The 22,991-nt window shown below is 37.1% G+C and overlaps 1 protein-coding gene across 16 annotated transcripts in view; it reads right to left on the bottom strand.

The window, feature by feature from the left end:
- LOC128994339 (dystonin) overlaps positions 1-22,991 on the bottom strand; it is a 127,680-nt gene that overhangs the window by 90,063 nt on the left and 14,626 nt on the right. For 14 of the 16 annotated variants that reach the window (XM_054418821.1, XM_054418820.1, XM_054418817.1 and 11 more), the window contains exons 3-18: positions 14,904-15,067; positions 12,884-12,999; positions 11,539-11,642; positions 10,402-10,617; positions 9,918-10,048; positions 8,892-9,149; positions 7,831-8,038; positions 6,968-7,096; positions 6,144-6,383; positions 5,739-5,762; positions 4,254-4,495; positions 3,501-3,729; positions 2,508-2,780; positions 1,943-2,117; positions 1,239-1,411; positions 395-534 (exon numbers count right to left, since the gene is read on the bottom strand). In XM_054418821.1, coding sequence (XP_054274796.1) covers positions 395-534; positions 1,239-1,411; positions 1,943-2,117; positions 2,508-2,780; positions 3,501-3,729; positions 4,254-4,495; positions 5,739-5,762; positions 6,144-6,383; positions 6,968-7,096; positions 7,831-8,038; positions 8,892-9,149; positions 9,918-10,048; positions 10,402-10,617; positions 11,539-11,642; positions 12,884-12,999; positions 14,904-15,067 — 2,822 coding nt within the window. The remainder of the gene's footprint in view (positions 1-394; positions 535-1,238; positions 1,412-1,942; positions 2,118-2,507; positions 2,781-3,500; positions 3,730-4,253; positions 4,496-5,738; positions 5,763-6,143; positions 6,384-6,967; positions 7,097-7,830; positions 8,039-8,891; positions 9,150-9,917; positions 10,049-10,401; positions 10,618-11,538; positions 11,643-12,883; positions 13,000-14,903; positions 15,068-22,991) is intronic. The other 2 variants (XM_054418809.1, XM_054418822.1) reach the window with 1 other exon arrangement.

Here is a 22,991-nt window from a genome sequence, read left to right on the forward strand (position 1 = left end):
AAGGAAAGTGTTGTTCATATTAAAATATAAAAATTATTTTATTTTATTTTATTATTCTTCAGTAATTAAACTGAACTGAGTTTGAAAAAAATGTAATTTAATAATAGTTAAACTTGGTTGTTTGGAAAAAAAAACGTTTGTGCTTTAGTGTTTGTCAAACTATGATGTATAAAACAATAATTTATTTCATAGAGTAGATTTGATAAAACATTACAATGAACGTCAAAACAAATAATCAGTAGGACAAATACAGGATCTCAAGGTGGAGTAAAAAAGTAATATAATTAAGGTTAGGCCTATAATACTAAGATTATTATACGCTAAGATAAAAAAAACACCCTACACAGATTATAGCTCTTCAAATTAAACTTAATCACAGTTCCATATTCTTTACCTCTCAATGTAGAGATGTGAAGAGTTCCAGAGAGAGTTCCACTGAGTGAGTACCTTATCCACCTTGGCTTGTAGTTGCGGTGTCTTGCGAGTTACAGAGCGCAGCGTGGCCTGGACAGCGTCCACCTCTCCAGTCAGACTCTATAAAAAACTGTCGGTTAAAAACCACAACTCCGCTACTTCAGAATTAGTCATTGTTTAATATTAGATTTTATTTTATTTTTAATTGTGCATGTGGGCATGTGGTTTTTTATCAAACTGTCAAGTACATATCTAAGAACGTGTATTTAAATGTAAGCAGCAGAAAATTTGCTGTGTTACTTGTATGAATAAAACCATAGGAGACTTTAAGCCTTGATGGCAAGTTGCCAAGTCTTACTTGTTATGCCTCAAAGATATTGCTACGGTTTTACGTCATGACACACCACGGTAGATGGTGGCCTCTGACAACAAATGAATGAGCTATATCAAACTAGGATTGTATTGTCCATTAGTCACTTGATCTTTAACTATTTCCGATCATAGTGTGAAAGAAACAAACGTATTGTTTTAAAATGGGAAGACTATTTTCGTTGATACTGTATGAAAGGTCTGAACCCATTAGTGGTGAAAATGGACCTACCAATTTCAGTTAATTGCCTTCTAGAAATTTTTCAATCTATTTAGTGGAAGAAATTATGAATTCAATCATGACTAGTACCAACACTTATAGCTGACAGCAAAGAGAAAAATAAGGGATGGTTTGGCGTATTAAAAAAAAAACCACCTAAGGGGAAGCTGGCAGGCATTAAAAAATCACTTCTTGAAGTTTTTATCACTAAAAATACTGTATGTAAGGATATTACCTTGAGGTTAGTCTCAAAGTCCTTGTGCTGGATGACAAGATGTTCCAGGGAGTCGAGGTCCCGTGGCACAGGAGCTTGTAGCCGCAGGTTCAGTGTGTGTTCAGCCTCGTCTAGCTTCTGTTGCAGGTTGGACAACTGTTCCGTCAACTGCCTCACCGCATTCTTACCCTCCTCTGAACAAAATATTCCGTTATCTCGGGGTAAATAATTAGCAACGAGTAAAATAATTGAGGGTTCTATCCTGTTAAAACTAACTGGACTCGGTTGTTCTTCATAATGATTAGCCAACAATTAGTCCTTAAATTTATCAAATACTAGGCTCTTTAATAAATTTCTGACTTAAGAAATGGCTGATCTTTGTCAGTAACAAAGTTATACATTAGCATAGATTCATATGCAGACCCACCATGGACAATAAAGAAAAATCTTACAATATTGGTACATACAAAGAAGTTTATTTTTAAAGTTTACTGTTTGTGTTTAACATTAGCCTATGCCAAATTTCATAGGAACTTTCAAACAAATTATACGTTTTTTGCCTTGTAGTTAAACAAGAGATGAGTGCATAGAATTTTATACATAGCTTTAACATTACCTAAACAATTGAGTATAGTTGTTTTCAATAGTAAAAATTACTGAAATACCAACAGAATGTTACATTGTATCATCCGGGTATGTAAATTAAATGAGACATTTATGCATACCTTCGGCACGAGCGCGGCGCTCGAACTCGTCAAAGAGCCTGTTGACTTCATCCATCTCTCGCTTGAGTCTGCGCAGCTGCGGATCGGCTGGATCACCCTCGGAAAGCAGTTTGCCTGCGTCCTCGTTGAGTGCTTTGCGAATGGCATTGCGTTGGTCTGCACCCATCGCTAAGAACTGTCAAAAAGAAACATAACCATGTAGACTTTAACTTGTGCTATAAAAATTTTTACAAAATTATTTTTTTTTTTAAGAAACTTTGGAAAGGGCATCTATGATTCTTCAAAACCTATCCAAGATTTTTAATTCAATATCTGAGATTGACTCAGGAAACACAACCAAAACCAGTTGCTACGGCACAATATAGATGGGATAAGGAGGAAAGAAAAGCTTAGAGGGAAATGGATAAAAAAGTAGAAAATATCTAAGATAAATAGAAAAAAAAATAAATCCCTAGATAATTATAATTTTGGAGAGCTATATGCAAGGATAGTTGGAGACAAATTAAGACTAGAACTAAAGACACAGGCTTCTAGAGGTAAGGAAAAACAATAACTTTTCACAAACCTGTGCAAGATCCCAGCTCTTGACCACCTTGATGGTGGCAAAGATCATGTTCTGCCTCATGCGCAGCTGCTTGCGTTGCCACAGGGCCAGCGTGCGCTCGTACTGGCGCTTGAGCCTCTCCACTGCGTCGAGCGCCTCCTTGTCTGGCGGAGGGATGAGGAACACTGCGCCGGGCACGTTGCAGTCACTGCCGTTGCTACCGTTGCTCACGCGCCACTTCACTCTGCCGCTGTTATCGTGCAACACCCACTGCTCGCCTTTCTCTATCACGATCTGCAACGATGAGTTTGTTAAGTATTTGATTTTTCAAATGTATTGTATTACATGGTGATCCATGTATTGTCTCATGAAAGTTTAGGAACAAACTGCATTTAAAAAATTATGTTGGTTAGAGGATACTTTTTCTTGATGTTAAACACTGCTATGATCCCATCTTTCGACATTCCCCTTACTTACTCCCTTCCTTAAAAAATATTGAGCTTAGCTAACGAAGCTAATAAAAACGATAAGAAAGCAATGAACAGTCTCAGTACTTTATTACTAAAAAAATATTTTTAAAACAGTTTCAATGTAAAAAATATTTAACTAAATCAAATAAAACCATTCTTGATTCATCAAAATAAAGAAGATGTGCTGTAAGTATCTAAAGAAAGATGACCTTGTGTGTAGGATTATATTTCAAACATAACTAAAAATATAATAAGATCGTGGTAGTCAATATACATTCAAACTTTAAGGTATCTAAATTTTTTTCCAAACCTGGTTTAGGAAGCTGAGGAATACCAGGGAAATTATGATTATCAGACAGTTAGAAGGAAATGACTGTGAGATAATGGTGATCAAGGCATTGGCTAGGAATACCTAGAGAATAAAAATGCAGAGATCAGTGCTCAATGGAAGCTGGATCTCAATTTCAAATCCAAGAAATAAATAAATTATTACAAACTAAACCCAAATCCGTCAACATAGCCCAGAAAGGTACAATCAACTCACGTTGTCCTGCTTGTAAGAGCACACTGCTAGCACAGGCAGTGGCCGAACGACGGGTGCACGTCGCTGCTTCAGAGGTACCACATTCTGTGCTCGCTCGGCCAGTGTTGCCACAACCTCGCCGTACGTGTTGAGCTCCTCTCGCAACTCCTGCATACCCTTGAGCAGTCTCTCTCCCTCGTCCAGGGTGAACTCTGACTGACTGTAGACTGTGTTGAGCATCTCGTCTCTCCTGCAACATGTTACCGGTGAAGAACTCAGGAATATTTGTATTGCATTTTAAATTCATACAGCAGTTTTAGAGTACCAGTGAGGTTATTTACTTGATCATCTGTTACACCAAATTGTACACAAAATGGACAATACAGTATAGTTTTATTATGAGATTGTTATCCAACCCAAAAAAGAAAATTCAACCTTGATGCTCATTCAGCCATGTTTAGGAAGGATAATTAAGAATCACTGTACTATTAAATCAATCACACTAAATAAAATAAAATAAAAGGTGTTATTAAAAATCTGAGTAAAGACTTTCACTTCAGCCCAGTCGTTCATGTTTTTGTCCTTTTTGTGTATTCTGTTATAGTAAGTTTGTTTTATGTATCCATTATTCCATTGACTCTGTTGTCAACCTTGGAGGTATTGTATTTTTACTCCTTCTCAGTTCAATGAATCTGAACTAGTCGCCACTACAACCAAAAATGACTTCATGCAGATATTCAAACCACTTCACGTCAAGTGTAAGCATTTACTCACTTGTTGATCCAGTTCTCGGTGTCCTTGACGTCCCTATAGAACAGCTGATAGTACGCCGTGTGTTTCAGGTGTTTCTCTAGACATAGTGTCAGCTGTAGTAGCCACGCCCACTGTGTCTGTAGCGCAGACATGTACGCCTCGATACACTTGGTGGCCGGGTGGTGTTGCAGCAACAACGCCTCGCCTCGGTCCTGCACGGAGCTAAGCTGGATCTCTCGCTTCTCCAGCTCACTCATCAGCGACTGCGGACATCGGACAAGTCAGTAAAGCGTATTCCAACAAACCATATGAAACCATAGAGAAGGAAGGTACAGAGGAAATGAGCTTATGGGACGACCGTGCGCTATCAGATCTAGTCTGTTGTGCTGGAAATATACTTGTGACAAGCAAGGAAGAGCCCTAGCAGGTGAGCATTGTACAGAAATTCCTATTGCACAAGGCACAGGGTCTTCCTCCACCGTGAATATTGTAGTACCGGTACATGAAGGCGAGAGGGAGGTATTGGACTTATCCTAGACACAACTTAGGTGTACCATTGGGTATTTCTTCTGAAACTTCCTTCTCTGTGATAGAACTACAAATGAACAATCTTTAGAAAAGTAATCTCAAATTCCAGCAACATCCATACTGTCTAAGTGTCTAGTGAGCTCCTAGTTTATGTTTTTATTTCTTCCAAGCTGAAGTAAACAATCTATTTATAAGTTGTTGTAGAACCAAAGGGACTACCACATGATTTGAACTTATTTTGTTTCATATACTCCTGACTGTCTAGTTGTTTGCAAGACGATTTTAGATTTTTTTCCAAATATAAAATGAGCCAAAACTATTCATCTTTTTAACTTTTTTATAATTCTCAATCAAATGATGTATTTAAACAATAATTTCCAATACATAGTCTAACTGTATTTTATTTTTGGGATTGTTGAGAGAAATGGGAATCATACGTATCTAAATTTGAGATTATATTTTCTAAATAATTGTAAAACATTAATTAGAATGATGTATTAGAGTTATGGGTTATTTTGGATACATTGTATGATTATTACACCCTTTGACAAAGCAAAACCATGTTTGTTAAGTCAAGTAAACATCTATTTATAAAGAAAACGCTCAGTTAATTAGTCAAATTGATAATAAACTACAAATATATAATACATTTTAATTAACAGACCGGAAAATGCCAGAATTTGTCACTTTTTATGCATCTTTTGTATGCCAATGATGTTTTACAGTGTGAGTTGTAAAAGTATGAATATTTTATTTATTAAAGTTTTTTTTTTTTTATCGGTGCAAATTACAATATTTTATGAGATTGCCATGTGTTATTATTTGTCCACCTCTTTTAAATTACCACATATCATCATCATAAAAAAATATCCTGACACAATTGAATGATCGTAGACCACACATTTCATTAGTCAACAAGTGCTCAAAAACATAATGTGTGAATTTAATTTAAAGCAGGGAAATAAAAGTATAACAAACCTCATATCCAGAGCCAAATGTATGCTTGAAACAAAACAAAGATGTTAATTTAACCATAATGACTTTACAATGAAGAAAAAATATATAAGTTAGATTTTAGATTGCAAAAAATGTAGGCCTAAACTTTCATTAAAATATTTTCCAGTATATTCCACATAACATTTGTAATGATCTCAGTTTAGCTATTGGCAGAATATCAATAGAGCAATATGTCACTAAGAGGTAGAAGTAGCTACAGATTTGTTGTGTGTACGGAGAGTTGAAAACCACTCTACAAAGGACCAATAAGATCAGCTGTTTTTTAGCACAATATTTAAAGTTCATTAACCAAGGACAAACCGATTCTTATTGTTAGGCAAGCACTATAACTACTTAAGATAAGATAACACAAGGTACTGTCGTTACCTCGTAGTACTGCTCGATGGCCGACACATTGAGGTCCTTGTCACTCCAGTCCCTCGTAACCTCCGTCTCTTCCCTCTCATTGAGCCAGACCAGCTGATTGGTCGCGCTCTGTATGAAGTCCAACAGTGTCTCCAGATCAGACAGACGCTTGTTGCTGGACGTCAGCAGTTCTGCGTACAGTTTCTGTAGGCTGTTCAAATGCTGCGTGTACAGGTTCAGCTCGTCGCCATGGAAGTTTTTCTGAAAACAAGAGTAGTTGTATAAGAACCCAACAATGCACAAGTGTTGAAAATTACTTAGTTCAATCTGTGTGTAGTGTTTTTGAGTAGTGAAAGGAATCCAATCACTTTTCCACTAAGTTAGGACACTGTTAGGTCATTGAAATTATTCAACTGCCAACGACCAACATACACATTAACTGGCGTTCTGGTCTACAGGTCTAGATTTTTGGGTACCAGGATAGGATTCAAACTCTCAAAAACCGTCGCTGTCGTCATTGCTAGAAAAAAAAACTTTTGAAACCCCTCAGCCATTCATCAGACTAAAAGTCTACCTCACTAGCACCGGTCAACCAAAAGCTCAAGCATCGTAGTTCTAATTTGACTCCCTAGTCGCAGCACATGTTAAATATATCTTACAGCCAATATTCTTTTAAGTTATACTTTAAGGCCTAAGTGGGAGATTCGTTATGCAGCATTGGAAGCTGAAAGGATTGACATTTACTTGTCACAATTCACTACAGCAAACTGGTAGTGATTTTTGGATAAGATATGTTTCCAACTAACTAATGTTAATTTTTAACTGTCCGCTGTCAGAAAGTTTACCTTGGCGTTGATGCAGTGCTCCACCTTGCTATGGAACTGCTCTATGATCTTGTGTTCCCTCTGGTGAAGTTCAAGCTCGGTTTGTGTAGAGTTCAGGTCTGACCCGTACTCCGCCTCTTGGATTTGTTTCTGAAAATAAAACATTTGACAAATATAAGAGCATTAATAGTGATGTTAATCAATGACCCCTGATAGCAAACCTCCCTTGTGATTGCAACCAAAGAATCTCAAATATTTGCAAAACCACGCTTTGGCAAATAAAAAGCAAAAAAAAAGCAAAATAAAGTTAAAAAATCTTAAGTTCCAAAAGTAAGGGTTGGAAAAGCAGAACGTTGAAGGAAATCAAATATTTTCACAGAAATCATGTATAATTTTTTTTAGATCAAAAGGTAGAGGATCAAAGTAAAAACGCAGAGAGGGACAGTAAATTTTGGTCAAATATTCCTATAGGAGTCTCAAATCCCCAGGTTGGATACAAAGATTCTACTGCTATGTTGACCAACTATAAAACTAACTGTAAATTCTAAAACCTGTTCTAGATAGTATTTAGATACTTCAACATTAGATAGCATATTTAGCCTAATGACAAATCTTGTCTTGGTCTAAAACCGATCCCAAAGACAAGCGTGATGATCGCTCAACTACCAAAAAATGTAATTGAATTAGTTTATCACCCAACTTGACAAACTGCCTTTTTTCCGGTGAGTTGCTAACCAAATGGGTTATGTCTCAAGACTTCGGTGCGAGAGGAACACGATCCCCACCAAATTCACAAAATATAGTGTGTTCCATTAAAGAATTTAAGTTTCTGTCATACAAAATGCATTAACTTACAAAATAATGTACTAACACAAGACACTAACCAGTTTGGTGCGGCACCACTCGATCGCCTCCTGCAGTGCTCGGAAGTGAGTGTTTGTGTCGACCAGTCTTGTCTCCATCACAGTGTGTGTCTGGCGAGTGACTGTGCGCTCCTCCACCACAGGGAAACTGAGCGTACTGAGTGGTGTTATCAGCTTCTGGTGCAGCAACGAGCGCAAAGACACCCAGCGCTGGTGCAGCTTCTGTACTCTGCAAAACACACAACACTCAATGATAACTTGTGTGAACATTACAGAGACGTATCGTATTTGTTGTCAGTTGCTTTAGAGTACTGATATAAGTTGTGGCGATGTGAAAGGACCCCACAGTATCTAGATTGGAAATTCCAATCAATTATTTAGACATTCAAGGGAACAATCAGAATCAATAGAAATAGAGAGAACGGAACTCAAACAAAATAGTTCATACTCTCACATACTTGTATTTTAATAGTTTGCTAAATTTTTTTTGTCCTTGGACGCTAGGTAGGAGCCTGGGATTGGTTTTCATATTACTTCAGGATGGACCTTGGAGTCGCAGCATTATCACTTGGATAAAATCCATAGGTGATTTGGTGGGATTTGAATCCAGAATAGAAGTCCCACGCTCTAACCACTAGACTAGCTCACCCCCCGGAATAATTGAGAAAAAAATAAGTTGGTATATTCTTTATGTAGAAGGTTCCTGAAGAAAAACCAAGTACATGTAATAATTTTAACCAAATTTTTCTTAATTCCACGTTTAGTCTGTAGGCCTAATAAAGATCTTATGGAAGATAATTTGCCAATACACATACTTATTCTACTTATTTCTGTACCTTTATTATTTTACCAAGATTGATTGACATTTTCAATTATTTGAACTTAAACTTTGATATAAAATTAGTAGTAATATGGAGTAAGAAAACAATCAAAAAGTGAAAATAAAAAAATTTCCTGATATATTTAGGAACTACTTGCATCACTAAAACGTTCATTTGAAACACATAGCTTATGCCCCCCGACCCATATTGCACAGTGAATGTGGTGGTCAGTCAGTTTATCGTCCACAGATCAACACCTACCTCTTCTCCAGGTCGCCGGCCTGAGGGTAGCGTCCCTCACGCAGAGTGGTCACATCACTAAACATGCTCTGTATGTTCTCCTCCACGGCGCGCAGCTCCTGTTCCAGTATGTCCACGTTGTGTTTAGCGTCCAGTGGATGTAGTCTGTCCAGTCGCCTCGCCTCCTCCAGTATTCTGGACTCCAGATCCTCCAGACGGGAGTCGCACCTCTTCATTTCTCGATGAACCTTCTCCGCTAGCCTCTGCAGTCTCTCCAGCCTGTAACATTGATGTGAGTGATATAACTCATTCAAAATAATAGAAGGTAAATCAGAATAAAAATTACATTATTTAATTAACCCATAGAATATAATAATCATAATCAATAACAATTAACTCACATATTACAAATCATGATAAGTTATTAATTGACACAATATAGTCTATTGAAAATTAAGACAGTAAGTATCTTTGGTGAAAGCACCGATGTTTCAAATTGTGTTGAGGAATTTTTTTAGGTTTTTGTAGAAGTGTAGAAATTAATCAACTGTATTACAGATGGCTGAACTACCGTAAATCAAAATCATGTTTATCCCACAAAGAAAATGACAACGGATAGCAAACAGGAGCATTACACTAAAGTTAGGAATTATTATGTCCACAAAGTCAATAGAGCTGTATTGAAGGAAAAGTTTATTCAGCACATAGCTCCATTAAATTAAAAACGTGAAGTCAATGATTAAATGGTTCAAAGAAGTCAACAAGACAAGAGCAGGAGTATTTGGACTCCGAGAATGTATTTTTATTTTGCATACCTGGGGATGAGTGTATGCAATAAGGTTAAACAATAAGCTGAAATAGATCTATTGCAATATTACATTAAGATACCTGGCACTTGGTTTAAAAAGATATCTCGCATCATATTTAAAACTGTGTATATTGAAATCTTTCATAGCATTAACTATAGATGTTAGCTTGCTAATTGCAAACTATATTCTCACTCATGATATGATTCTAAAACCTGTCAATTATTTAAGAGTTACTAACCTCTTGATTTCATCCTGTATGGCCTGGTCTCGCTCCTGGTGAGCCAACATGAGTCTGTTCCAGTTGCGGTCGATGACATCCACATGCAGCTCTGGGTCCAGGTCTACCTCACCCACTGCCTCAAAGTATTTCTAGGAAAACAAAAAAACAGACGTTTAATGCCTCTCTATGTACAAAGTTAAATAACCAATATAATGCTTACTCTTACGGGCCTTGGGGAACCAGGTCGAACCGTTACCAGATGATAGCGATAGCATGATAGCATCTTGCATTCAAACAGAAAACAAGGTAACTACAGTAAATCTAGTATCATCAAAGCATCCTTGGTCTCACTGTTGAAGCACTAGATGAATGTGGGGAAGTGACTGCCCTTGACTTGAAACACTTTTGTAGAAACAGATAATACTATAGAGGCAACATGTTGTCTTTGTTTGAAAGAAGCGTCCACATTTATTTTATGAAATGCGACAGCCAACAACCGTACCTGCAGGTCCCTGAACAGCTGTTGCAGCCGCGTCTTGTCTCGTTGTCTCACAGGCACCTCGTCTGTGCGGAACCTCGCGCTGTCCGCAGCAAGTTTCTTCATCTCTATCAGCGTAGAGGGGAAGCTGCGATCGGACATCACCGCAGACTTCTCTCTGATCCACGTCTGCAGCATGCTTGCCAACTCTCGGTACTCGTTCGTTTTCGTTTGTGACTCCTGAAAAATATTTGTAAAATTATACTATTGACATCTTATTATTGTTGTTGCATGATTTAGCTACATAATAATTCTCGGTACTCATTTAAGATTTACAAACGGTTTTGACAGTGCCTTTGTTGTTCCATGATTCAACTTAACTATATAAAAGAGCTATCGGTCAGCTCATCTGGTGTAACAGTCAATGTATTAAGGGGAAATAGGTTACAGTAAAACAAAATAGCTAACTGTCAATTGTCAACTGTCAAAACTGTAATCTAATTCTTGGAAAACTGTTTCAATTTTTTAATTGCACATAAAAATAACTGAGAGTAAAGTTTACATGAACTAAACCTTCAAATGAATTTGACTTGAAATCCTTTGAAAAGATCATAATAAAAAACCTAGTTTGCTATAATAACAAAAGGATTTCATGACTGTTACAGTTAAAATCACATTTCACACTACAAACATAAAATCACTCATCTAAACTGAGTGAAACAAATCTCCACAGCTATTTATTAACAATTCCCATGGATTGTTTTCTTGGAATTAACAAATTTGTTTTTTAACCTTTTACAAAACAATAGGTGACATAAGCCACTACAACTTTGTGCTTATACTACTATGTTAGAAGTTATCAAATTGTAAAACTATGAATAAATATTACAACTGATCAAGAGCAAATATTTTACCAATTTTTGTAACAAGTTAAATGTATGTATACAAGTAATTAACTATCCAACATGAAATTTGGCTATGGTGTATTTATTTGTTGTGAGATTATTAGTTATAAGATCCTTAATTGTTGTAAGGTACTTGGTTGTTGTAAGATGATTTGTTGTTGTGAGATATTTTATTGTTTTAAGATACTTGTATTAGTTGTATTGCTACGATGTTTTTGATTGGTGTTAGATATTTGTATTGTTGTAAGATACTTACAGAGTCGTAAAGGGGGTGTAGTGCCGGGGGCTCAGGAAACACGTCGTACAGTGATGAGATGTACGTGATGATGGACTTCTCATCAATCTCATGAGTGTCCACATCTGTAAGAAGCAGTCGATTAGTAAAAAAGAAAACACACATGAAAGAATATACAGCTGTCGGAAATATATGTTTGTGGATTAATTTAATTAAAGATTTATGATGTAGGACAGAGAAAAAAGGTTGCTAATAACAAATCTTTCTCGTCACGCTCAAAAGGCTTACTCCTTGGATCTAGCCTTAAAAACTAGCCCCTAAGTAAAAATTTTTTGATGAGCACTTTCTGTTTTTATTTTTGTATGGTACAACAGATAGTATAATGCAATTAAAGTGTCATTGTCAATAGCAATGTCTTCATACATTTACAGTTTAAGGTAATTACTCTATTCTGTACGATAATGTTGAAACTCTTAGTCTGATAAGAAGTAACAAGAGATCAGTTAATCTGTTGACAATAAACTGTGTAATTCCGTGATAATTTGCTCTATCTCTTTCTCTGATATTTGTGAACAACTTAAGCAGATTCAAAGAGGTTGACAATTTTTGTTCCATTCCTTGCATTTGATCGTATTAACATAAGGATTATTATTAAATTATTATTTAGTATGAAGGGAACACCATTTGGCCATATTTTCCAAAAGTAATTTGAGAAAAATTATAGTCAAGTTTTTGCCACAATTACATATATTTTATGAATATAGTAGAACTCCAATTATCCAAATCAATTGGGACCATACAACATTTAGATAATCAAAATTCTGATAATTGGACTTTTACCGACATTTTGGGTATTTATTTGACAGAAAATAGGACGAATTGAGCTGAGCTTTTTTACTATTGCAACCGTAGAACGTGTCTGCAAACATTTCGGGATCAAACAATTTAAAATTCAAGCTTTTGCCAGGATTCAGGAGGACGATTATGATTTTCTGTGATTGCACGATACAAGGATGATGTCTAAAACATCGTGGAAGATGTTCAAGATTTTGCCAAGATTGTGCATAATGATGACAATGTTCTGTGACCACGGGAGACAATCATACTGCATACACGACCACGAAAGATGTGCAAGATTTTGCAAAGATCGTTAAAAACAATGACATTGATTCTGTAACTGAGGGAGTTGATGATTATGTCTACAGGAACGCGGGAGAGGTTTTTCGGTTTTGGTCTTGGTTTTGGATTAGTTTCTCAATAATTTCAAATTCTTTCAGTCAACGATTTGGTTTATCAGCAATTTGGATAGTTGGAATTTGGATATTGTTCTACTGTATAATCTAATATACTAAGCGGTGATACCTACCCTCAGGGTCCAGCAGGCGTGTGACGCCGTACTCTCTCTCAGCCACGTAGAAGGCTCGCTCCAGTCTCTCCCTGATGGTGACGCTGCGCACACTGCGCCAGTCTATCAGGTCGGGCCTGAAACACCAAGACAGTATTTATAATAATACTACAACTAACATCTATCAATGACAAGAGAAAACACCCAGGGAGGAATACTATTGAAAGAGCAATTTTGAAGTCGTAATCGTACCACTTACATTACTTTCATGAGATGTGGACACAGCTAAGACATTCTGATCCAGGTATAATGGGAGAATTTAGTGTGGGATGATTGAGATTTCTTTAGCGGCTTTTTTACAAATATCAGCTGTTTTCTTCAGTAAGTGTCATTTATAAAGGTAAAATAAGGTAAAATAATCAAAGACAGCTAGATATATATTTCAAAACCATAAAAGTTAATTACTTTTTTTAGGATTAAACCAGTAACTTTTGATTGTCAGGTGAACACTACACCGACTTGTCAATCTAGCTATTTTTAATTCAGATGGAAGTGAAGAGAAAAGAGATGAATTTATTTTATTTAACTACTAGCAGATGCAACTAGTCATGGGTTAAGAGTGAAACGTGTTTTTAAGAGAGAAGGAAATTTTGTCAATCCCTGGAACAAGGTTATCGTTTCTTTAGCTTCTTCACACAAATTTTCTTCTCCGCACCACTCCCTTGCTAAACTAAATATTACTCTTTATAACACATTTGCTGCCAATTTCAAAATGTGCATTAGCTTTTATATTCGGTATTGAATTATTTTTAGTGGTACAAGTTTTTGTAGTGTTTGAACACTTACAGTTTTCGCCAATACAGTAATGAGTATTAGAGCACATTAGTTTATCGGACCAATTTGTTATCCAGTCTCCAATTGGCAATTCTAAGCTTATTGGACAGCTACACTTTAAAGTATCGAAGATGTATAACAGGTTCTAGTAAGCCAGACTGAACAAACTGTATTACTAAAATAATCATGTTCCTACGATTGTTTTATTAAACTTGACTAATTTTAAAACCCCTTGTTTTTTTTTTAAAGCAGTGAGTTATCAGCCATTACAATAATCCACACTTACATCTACGAGCAACATATGAGTAGGCTTAAGTAATGTAATAGTCAGCTCATTATACTGTGAGTTGTCAGGTTGGCTTATGTCATCACCACAGTGACTATGATTACCATATTATCACTCACTAGTCGCTAGTCGCTGTTCCTAGCCTTGTCATTACTGCAGCTCTACCTAACCTAACTAGACAAGCCAACTACACTACCGTCAATCACATGCGACCGACTTGCATAGCGAATAGATCAGATAACGGAACGGATTCAGCATTGAACTAGATTTTATGGAAGGATATAGCGATGTTTGCATTTAACAAGAGAAAATGGAAAATAGACAATATATGATTAAACACAGAAGAAAATTAGAGACCTGTATGAAGCTTTAGAGTAGCTGAAACTGAAAGACGAAGATTGAAGTAGAATGTCATATCAGAACTGCTGGGGTTTTGTAAAGAAAGTGTTGGCTTGAAACCTGGAAGGAAGGAATCCCAAACCTCCTGGAAGATCAAAGAGGTAGAAAGATGAAGTGTTTTGAAATATGGCCAAGATGGGAGTTAGTGAAAACAGTGTGAATAAGTCCAAAGTAGCGAAATATCTAATTTGAAGTGGAACACACATGTTTCTACAATAGCATTATCACACACATATATTTATGGAGCCACAGCAGTAAGTAAAATTCAAGAAAATTAGCCTTAGTGGGTCATAGGGGCTGAGAGTTAAGAAGTAAATACAATTTTAAAATTGTACTATATAAAAGTGAACAATCACTTACGTAAGAGGTTGAATATGTCTAGGAGATTATCAACAAAAATCCACACAAAAAAACGCATTCTAAAAAAGAAATAAAAATGTTTTGATTTTAAACACCTTCTGAACATAAATTAATTGACTTAAAGATTCCAAAGGATTAAGAAAGAACACAATTTCTACACACCTGTTTCTGTGTATGAGTGCATTGAATGCAAGCCCGTCGCGCCACGAGGAGGTGAAGTCGTTGACTCGGACGCCAGGGTATTTGGCTGTCGAGCGTCGAGCCCATCTCAGCAGCACCTCCTTGGCTGAAACGTTCGGCTCCTGGCCCACGACAATGTCGGAGATCTGCAACAACACATCAGACCAGGTCAAACCTTGCAATCTTGTATACTAAGACACCGATTACAGTTCTGTAAGGTTTTTATATCTGCTTCAAATTGTATTTTTCTTGAACATATTTCAAAGTAGTTCATCCACTATTTATTTATTTAATAGTTATTTTTTATTTGTTTTAGCTAAGCTTTTTTTAAAGAGAAATACCTACTGCCCAGATGATGAAAAGATAAAGTGAAGGGCACAGTGTTTTGAAGTATGAACTGCAAGTTTGCAGTGAGTTATAATAATTATTTTACACGTGAAAATAAATAAAAGTTCATATGGTTTCATATTTTATTTTCAAAACCAAGATCATAACTTTTTTAATAGACCGAAAACCTATTGCATTGTCACTTAAAGCCATAAAGGAAAAGCCGACAATCAAAAATTCCAAAATCGGTTCTACTATAAAAACTCCTATGACACCTTGTATAGAGCAAAAATAATCTCTATTGCTGTATTAGTTTAAAACCGCTGCAGCTTTTGATTTAGTGGAGTTTTGCAGTATCTGATAGGATTACACTATAATTCTTGAGAAAGCAAACAATACATGTTCTAATGTTCTAAGAAATGTAGTAGCACAATTAAAAAAAGATTACATAAGAGTTTTAATGGAAAAATGGTTAGTTGCAAAACACTAGCAGGACATTTTACCTTGATGAGACTAAATTGGCAGGTAAACAATTGAGAAACTGAGTCTAGAATGATAATTAGCCTCAAGACGATTAAGCAACTAAGACCAGCTGTAATTTAGTTGAGATTCAAAGAGTGTTGACAATTTGGCTGTTAGTTAAGTTAGGACAGAACTATTGGTTTAAAAAAAAACTTTTCTACAGAAACTACTAAAGCGTTGATGGAACTAAATCATTCATGTTCCATGGTCTGGACGTTTTCCTCATTATAACATTAAGTGGTACTTGCAATGCCCACTAGCATTGAATGATAATGCTGGCAAGTCGGCAGAACTAATTAAGAAAAAATTAAAGCAGTCAGAACAAAAGAAAAGCAGTCGACAGAGGGGAACAAACAGTTATGCTCAAATTAATTAAAATTTAATTCATTTTAATTTCCTCTGAGCCCAAAAAAGGTCATATTGATTGAGTCAAAACACAACCATAATCTGCTAGCCATATTTTTCAAATATTTTCAAAATGATTCATAACCGTTCCCGTTCGTGAAGACGATTCTGAAGAACAAGAATGTAGTAAAACATTTGATCGATGAAAACACTGCAAAACTGTTAAATATTAAAAAGTAATTGTTTATAAAAATCACCAACGTGTTTAAAATATATATATTTCAGTTTTTAGATTTTCCGTAGTTAAAAAGGTAATACTGCAAAAAGTATTACCATTTTCTGATTAAAGGCGTTATATGATCATTAAAAAAAATATAGTAATCGTGTATGAACATATTTATAGTCTAAAAAATATTGTTTTAAAACATGATGCAATAAATAGTATAAATAAAATGCTGTGGAATAAATATAAACATGAGTCAAGAACATTGTTATTGCCGCACCAATGTACATTACAGTCTACTTGAGGTAGCAGACAAGGTAACTCTAGACACAGTCTGGGTGTAAATAACAATATAGGCCTAGGTCAGATCGTATACTACAGTTAGCAGTTCCCACAGTGCATTGCAACACACCGCGACGCCAGCTGACATATCAGCTGTGAACTGTCTTCCGAACAGCTGATCCGACAACAATATAACTACATGTCAACGCGCGAACTTTGATGACTGATAGTTGCTTGAAATTATTTACGTGCGGGTTCTATATACTTTTAAGTTGATTTAGACTCGGCTATCATTGCTTGTCAATGATTTTCTGTACATCCTAGTTAAATGTGCTCATATATTTTAAACATTAGGTCAAATGGCTTCCTTGACCATAGCAGCTAACGAATGGAAACTAAAAATAGGTACAGTATTTTTTTATCGGTCGTTGTGTATATTCTCGCTCTTTTTTCCTATTTGACAAGTTCAAATTATAAAATAATATTTTACTAGAGCAAATCACAATTTGATCAAATGCATATAACAACCTCGGGATCTGTTAAATTTTAGTTTTGACGTTCCCAATACAGTATATGTTATTGTGTGCTAGCTCCAAACTAAACATATGTAAACCATTTAATTGTGTGCTATATTAACTACACCACGAGCACGTCCAAATTTAGTTACTGTTTGAATCACGAATAGTATAACATGAACGGTATGGATTGTAAACAAATGACGACACTGGCCCGAATGTAAAATAACCGTGACAGCCGGATTGGACTCGTTTGGAGGTTCCATTTAAATACAAGTAAAATAATTTTGACTTTCGGTCCAATTACATAATTTGTTTATGTTCACGATCCAAGTACCGTTTCTACTCTAATATTCGTGGTTTGAATACGCCATTTTCGGCGTCTACCTATAAATTAAACACAAAAGTTGTATTCTACGAAAATGTGCGGAATAGTTTCACTTTTTCAAAACACCTCGAATTAGAAAACAAGAACAATACAAAAGAGAAAATATACAAGGAAATGGTACATTTTAGCCAAACAAAGCTCTTGAAAAATGTGATTTGGTTAGCGAACGATTGCACTGTAATTTTGTAGTTTAATGTTGGTTATGGAGGGACAGGAAGGGTAGAGCCAGGAACTAGGGTCTCCTGACTCCGGCGCGGGGGCAAACTACGGAACTGATGGTCTCCGCTGCATCAACCACGACCACGACCAGAAAAATATTTAACCACAGACAGGGTATCCCCCTTGTCCCCTTGGCCACCCTTGTACATGATATAACTGAGTAAATAATCTAGTAAATTTCGTAACCTGTGTGATTTTTCGCATAAAATGTTTGTTTTACGCCAACGATACATTTGTTATTACCAAACCGTGTTATTTTTCATATACGTGTTCGCGAGTAAACATTTTTAAATTTTAAGTCAACCAAATCATGCCAGATAATAACAGTTCACTTTTATTTACGAATAATCGCTAGTTCAATAAAGTTGGCCTAAAGTTTTGAAAATCAAAGCTACCAGATGAATGAACAAAATAAATCGGTCATGGAAACACTAGAATGCAGTAAAGAGCACTGCAGTGCCAGTAGTATTTGATTGGAGTTCGAATAAATCTTGTTGTAATGTTAAGTTTTAAATAAACAGGATTTAACATGCCTGCTGAATTGAGCTACCGTTACATAAACCTAGTAAAGCTGTTTACGTAATTAAATAAGGGATTTACACGGATACTTAGGATTTGCCGATCAGGACGAGCCTTGTGAACTGTTTGGAGCGCGGAGTTACTTGAAAGCCCCGGGCTCAATTAAAAAACACACAAATTAACTATGAAAATCGCCAATTATGAATGTCTTTTGTCCACGTAAAACTAATAATGCAATGACCGGTGGATCAGAAACCAAAGAAAACTTCAGGTCCACTAGGATTCTAGGGGTGGAGATCCATTATCTGTACAGTATAGGAAATCAGCATCCACAGAAACTACACAATTCAATGATCAAGAGCCTACTTCATACTTATGCCTAGCAAGCTCAAGCCCCTGAGTGAACAGTCATCTTGAGATTACATCACAATATCACAGTTGCCAGTCGAAGGACAGACATCATTGCCGGAAGCTCTTCCTGTTGTCAGCCTCGGCCCGTCTCTGATGTCACCGGTGATAGGGAAAACTAGACAAGACACCTTGGAAACCTAGAGAAGATATAACAACTTGACACATCCATTAACACGACTCTTGTAGATAAGGAATCGAAATTTACGCAAGCCACAAACCACCACAATCGGGAGGCTTAAACGTTTAATCAATTTTCTTACTAAGAAAGAATGGAGAAAACTTGGGATTTTCTGGAAAGCTAAATAGTCACTTGAACAATCAGACTAGAACTTCGTAAATTCAACATTCACGATAGATGCTGAAGAAGACAGGATTCGAAGAATGGAAAGCTATAATGGATGGTGCGGCTAGGTACCTTATTGGGTAAATCCCAGGGAAAATGTAAGTACAGTAGATGTAGGTACATTCACGATTTTAGCAGTGCTAGATTATAGGGAATTCAGGATAAGTAAAAAATACGTTCTTGCTACGATAGGCCAAGTGAATGTACACACAAAGCCAAAAGACTATTCATCAGACCAATTTCTGAATACACGTCTACTCAGCCAATTGCAAAAAAACTGTCGGAAAGCTTCAGTGCGAACTTTAGATCTTGAATGAAACCCAACCTAACCTAACCTTTACTGCTTCGCAAATTAAACTTCTCGTCACTTCTGCATCACTGAGCAGAACCTTTGGTAATTCATGGCCTCGGCGCTGGGGATACTCATTTGCCCTCTGCGTCCTTAGACCAATCATAAATTTTTGAACGTGCCGGATTATCAAATGAAAAACTAGTGTACAGTATCTACACCCCTCTACCAACGATGATCATTGTATCACTACTGTACTTTGTATTGCTACATCGCTAGGTACCACGTGACCGGTGAACTATCCAGCGATTGCATCACGGATCACATCACAGTGTGACATATAAGGGCAAGCGACCTAGGCCCGGCGACTTGCCGAAATCGCCTCACTCTCTCCAAACACCAACACCCAGTTCCCACTGTACAAGGCTACCAGGCTTGTGGAATGTAAACTGTCCCACGCGTCATGAGACGCACGATTTGTACACAGGTGTAATGTATGTAGCAAATAGAGGTAATGTTCAAAATATCCGCACTGTCATGGTTCTTAAACATACAAAATGTGTTGTCAATGGCCCGAAAGTAAACATGTGTTACTAATATTTTACTGGTACCGTACTCAAAGTATCAAACCCAGCTGTTGCGGCTAACAGTACAGACATTCGGACCAATGACGTTATTTGTGTGTGTTTGTGATCCATACAGTCTCTGTTCTAATACTCGTGGTGTGTTCAATATGCTGCAAGGGTGGTTATTTTATGTATGATGGCGAAAATTTAACAGTGAAAGCGGACGATTTGACAATTATTATTATTGAAACTAGAATTGACGACGTTAAACGGTAACTTAACCTATATCTTGTACGGATTTTGAACCCAGAAGGCAAATAATATGCATAAATCTACAAAAAAAAAAATTCCTACGTGAATTGAAATTCACGTAAAGTTTAGCCTCAGATCGGTTATTCTGTTTCACATGACCAATGCCGTGAGAAGAAATGTTTTAAGTTAATACCAAGTACAATCTACATTTAGTTTTAAAAAATGCCAATAGCAACGATGGCTAAAGCATTGTGTTAATCCCCTAATGTTTCGCTTCTAAATTTTTTTCCACTATAGTACTATAGTTAGGTCCCTCTTCAGATACAGCTATCATTAAAATATACACTCTAGTAGTAACTAGAACAGTCTATGCCGCTATCCAGCTGTGCAAACTGGTCAAGAAAGTAACGTGGAGATATCTACATCGCTCGTAGACCGTACGCCACCGCAGCAATGTATACAGTCTCCAGTGAGTGGTTCCGTTATCGAAGAGATGAGGCCCCAGCACGGAGCCTTGTGGTACGCCAACAAAGTGCTGCAAATCACCGGTCGGTATGCCGCTGCCGCTGTTCTTTCACCCAGAGATTCAGTTATTTCGACGTCACTCTCAGACTAATAGCTGCACCGGCCATTTGGAATGTGCTGCGCAATGTAATTCTCAACTGTCAGCGTCGTCTCGTTAGTTATCGACGACATGTGCTAAATTGAGTGAACAGTTCAGAATTAAACTTATAAAATTGTATACAAACCAGAATGAGTTAGAATTATGTTTTAAAAAGTGATTCCGGTAATTTTGCATAGCGAGTTTACAACATTTTCCTCTGTTGTAAATTCTTAGACGATGCAACCCGTAGAGTTCCAAAAGATAGTTTCTAGAGTCCTGGGATTCCGAAACCATTTTGTTGGTGTATGCAAATACGATTATTCTGTCAAGTCAATTAAGAACCATTTGGTCCATCTTTCTTGAAATTAATAAATACTATTCACCTCTTTATCTCCATTACGTCAGACAAATCGCACACCATACATTCTAAGAAGAGTCCCCAAATCGATTGGCCATAGTGCTCACATAGCAACAGGTTGTTTTTTAATCCTTAGAAAAGTGAGAGACTTTCTGACGGTTCAAAAACTGGAGCCAGCTGTTCTTGATTGGGTTTTCATAATGGTCCCGTCCAAGAAACAGCTGATCCTAGTAGCAAAGCGACACAAGACGTCATCACTCTATCCTGCTCTCTTCCTTTACCCATAAAATTCGCCCAGTTGTGACCATTGACCATCTTCATTGACAATAAACATTTAGTTCAGATTGACCGAGCCATCGTCTCTGGTGGCTAAAGTCAGCTGGTTTGTTGCTCTTGTTCCGCCCACTGTGGCTGGGCGTGTCCGACCTACGCTATTCGTCACAATCCTCCGCGTCGGATAAGGAGAGATGCGCGAGTCTTGACCTACTGCCGCTCCTACGTCACCATAGCAACTGAGAAACGACTTCCTCTCTCTGCGCTGCAGCCAACTAAATACCGTCGAGGAGCCAAACAATAGCTACATAAATTACTGTATGAGTTGTTAACTGACTTAATTTTTGCAAGAGTTTGAATAAATATCCAAATGAGGTTTAGGGAACCTACCATTTCCCCTAAGATGATGGAAAGTTACGTCCCAAGATGTTCTTTCCATATCAGAATACTTGCACAATGCACATGTATGAGGTTGATTTTGCTTTGACACCTACAGGCTAACCAAACTTGTATCGTGACAATGTGCAAAAGAACTATATGGCATTTTTCTTCGCCATTGGATAAAGTTTGTTTTAAAGGGACAGTTCAATCCCTAACCCCCACCTAGTTAGTTGCTATCTAACCCCCACCTTTAGTTAGATAGCAAACAGACTATTGGTATCTAGGTCCGGGAATTGATATAGTTTGAGTTCGAACCAGCAACCTTCCGATTACGCCTAACGGGATGAGCACATAACTATACAGCCAACCGCACTGGCGTTCCCTCATATAATGTTTTCTAAACGGCACCAAGTTACGTCCCAAGACATGTTCTGTCACTTCCACAGGTATGTGCACTGTTTTGACACCCACTCGCTAACCACCCGTGTCCCGGTGGGCGTGTAGCTATCAGTGACGTCATCGTGACGTAACATCCTCGTCAGACCCACACGAATGTCGCCGTCCTCGGGTCTTCGCCCACAACAGCAGCCCGTCAAACGTGGGTCGACCTGTGGCGGAGGTGGAGGTTGCAGACCCTGCAAAAATCCTCGCCAAAATATCGTGCATGATTTTTCCGTTAACTGAATGTTGGGTTTTTTAGATCAACGCAAACCGAAATATTAAATATTTTTGTAGAATGCACATATGCTTCCGTTACAAGCTCAGAACGGCATTAAGTTGACAGATTGGAGGAAACACTGGTTGATAAAAGATCCTTGGCAAATAGAAGAGGTAGGTTGGAAAACTTCAACAAAATAACACCTAGCCTGTATTTAACGAATGTCCAATTTACCTTATGAATTTACTGAACAGAACAATGACTCTAAAAATAGCCAGGTAATCTTAAATTAGCAACAAGGTTACCTTGTCAATCAAAAATTCCCCTTCACTCTTAGCATAATGCTACAATCCAATATCCATGACTATAGTAGGTCTAATCTGATCCAATCATAGCCACATTCGAATACCAACAAGTATAGCATTTGCAAACACAAGGAGAAAAGCACGTTGAAGTGCATTGGAAACTATGGAATCCCTTGCTTCAGCAACTAGGGAAATGCAATCCAATAGAATCCTAACAACCCATTATTCACAGCCATCAACTAAAGAAGAAAAGTAATTCCGAGGGAAATTGAAACCAAACCCTGTTGAGT

Source organism: Macrosteles quadrilineatus, unplaced genomic scaffold (assembly GCF_028750875.1).
Source record: "Macrosteles quadrilineatus isolate MER2022 unplaced genomic scaffold, UCM_ALF_1.0 Scaffold_5__1_contigs__length_97177068, whole genome shotgun sequence".
NCBI classification, from domain to species: Eukaryota; Metazoa; Arthropoda; class Insecta; order Hemiptera; family Cicadellidae; genus Macrosteles; species Macrosteles quadrilineatus.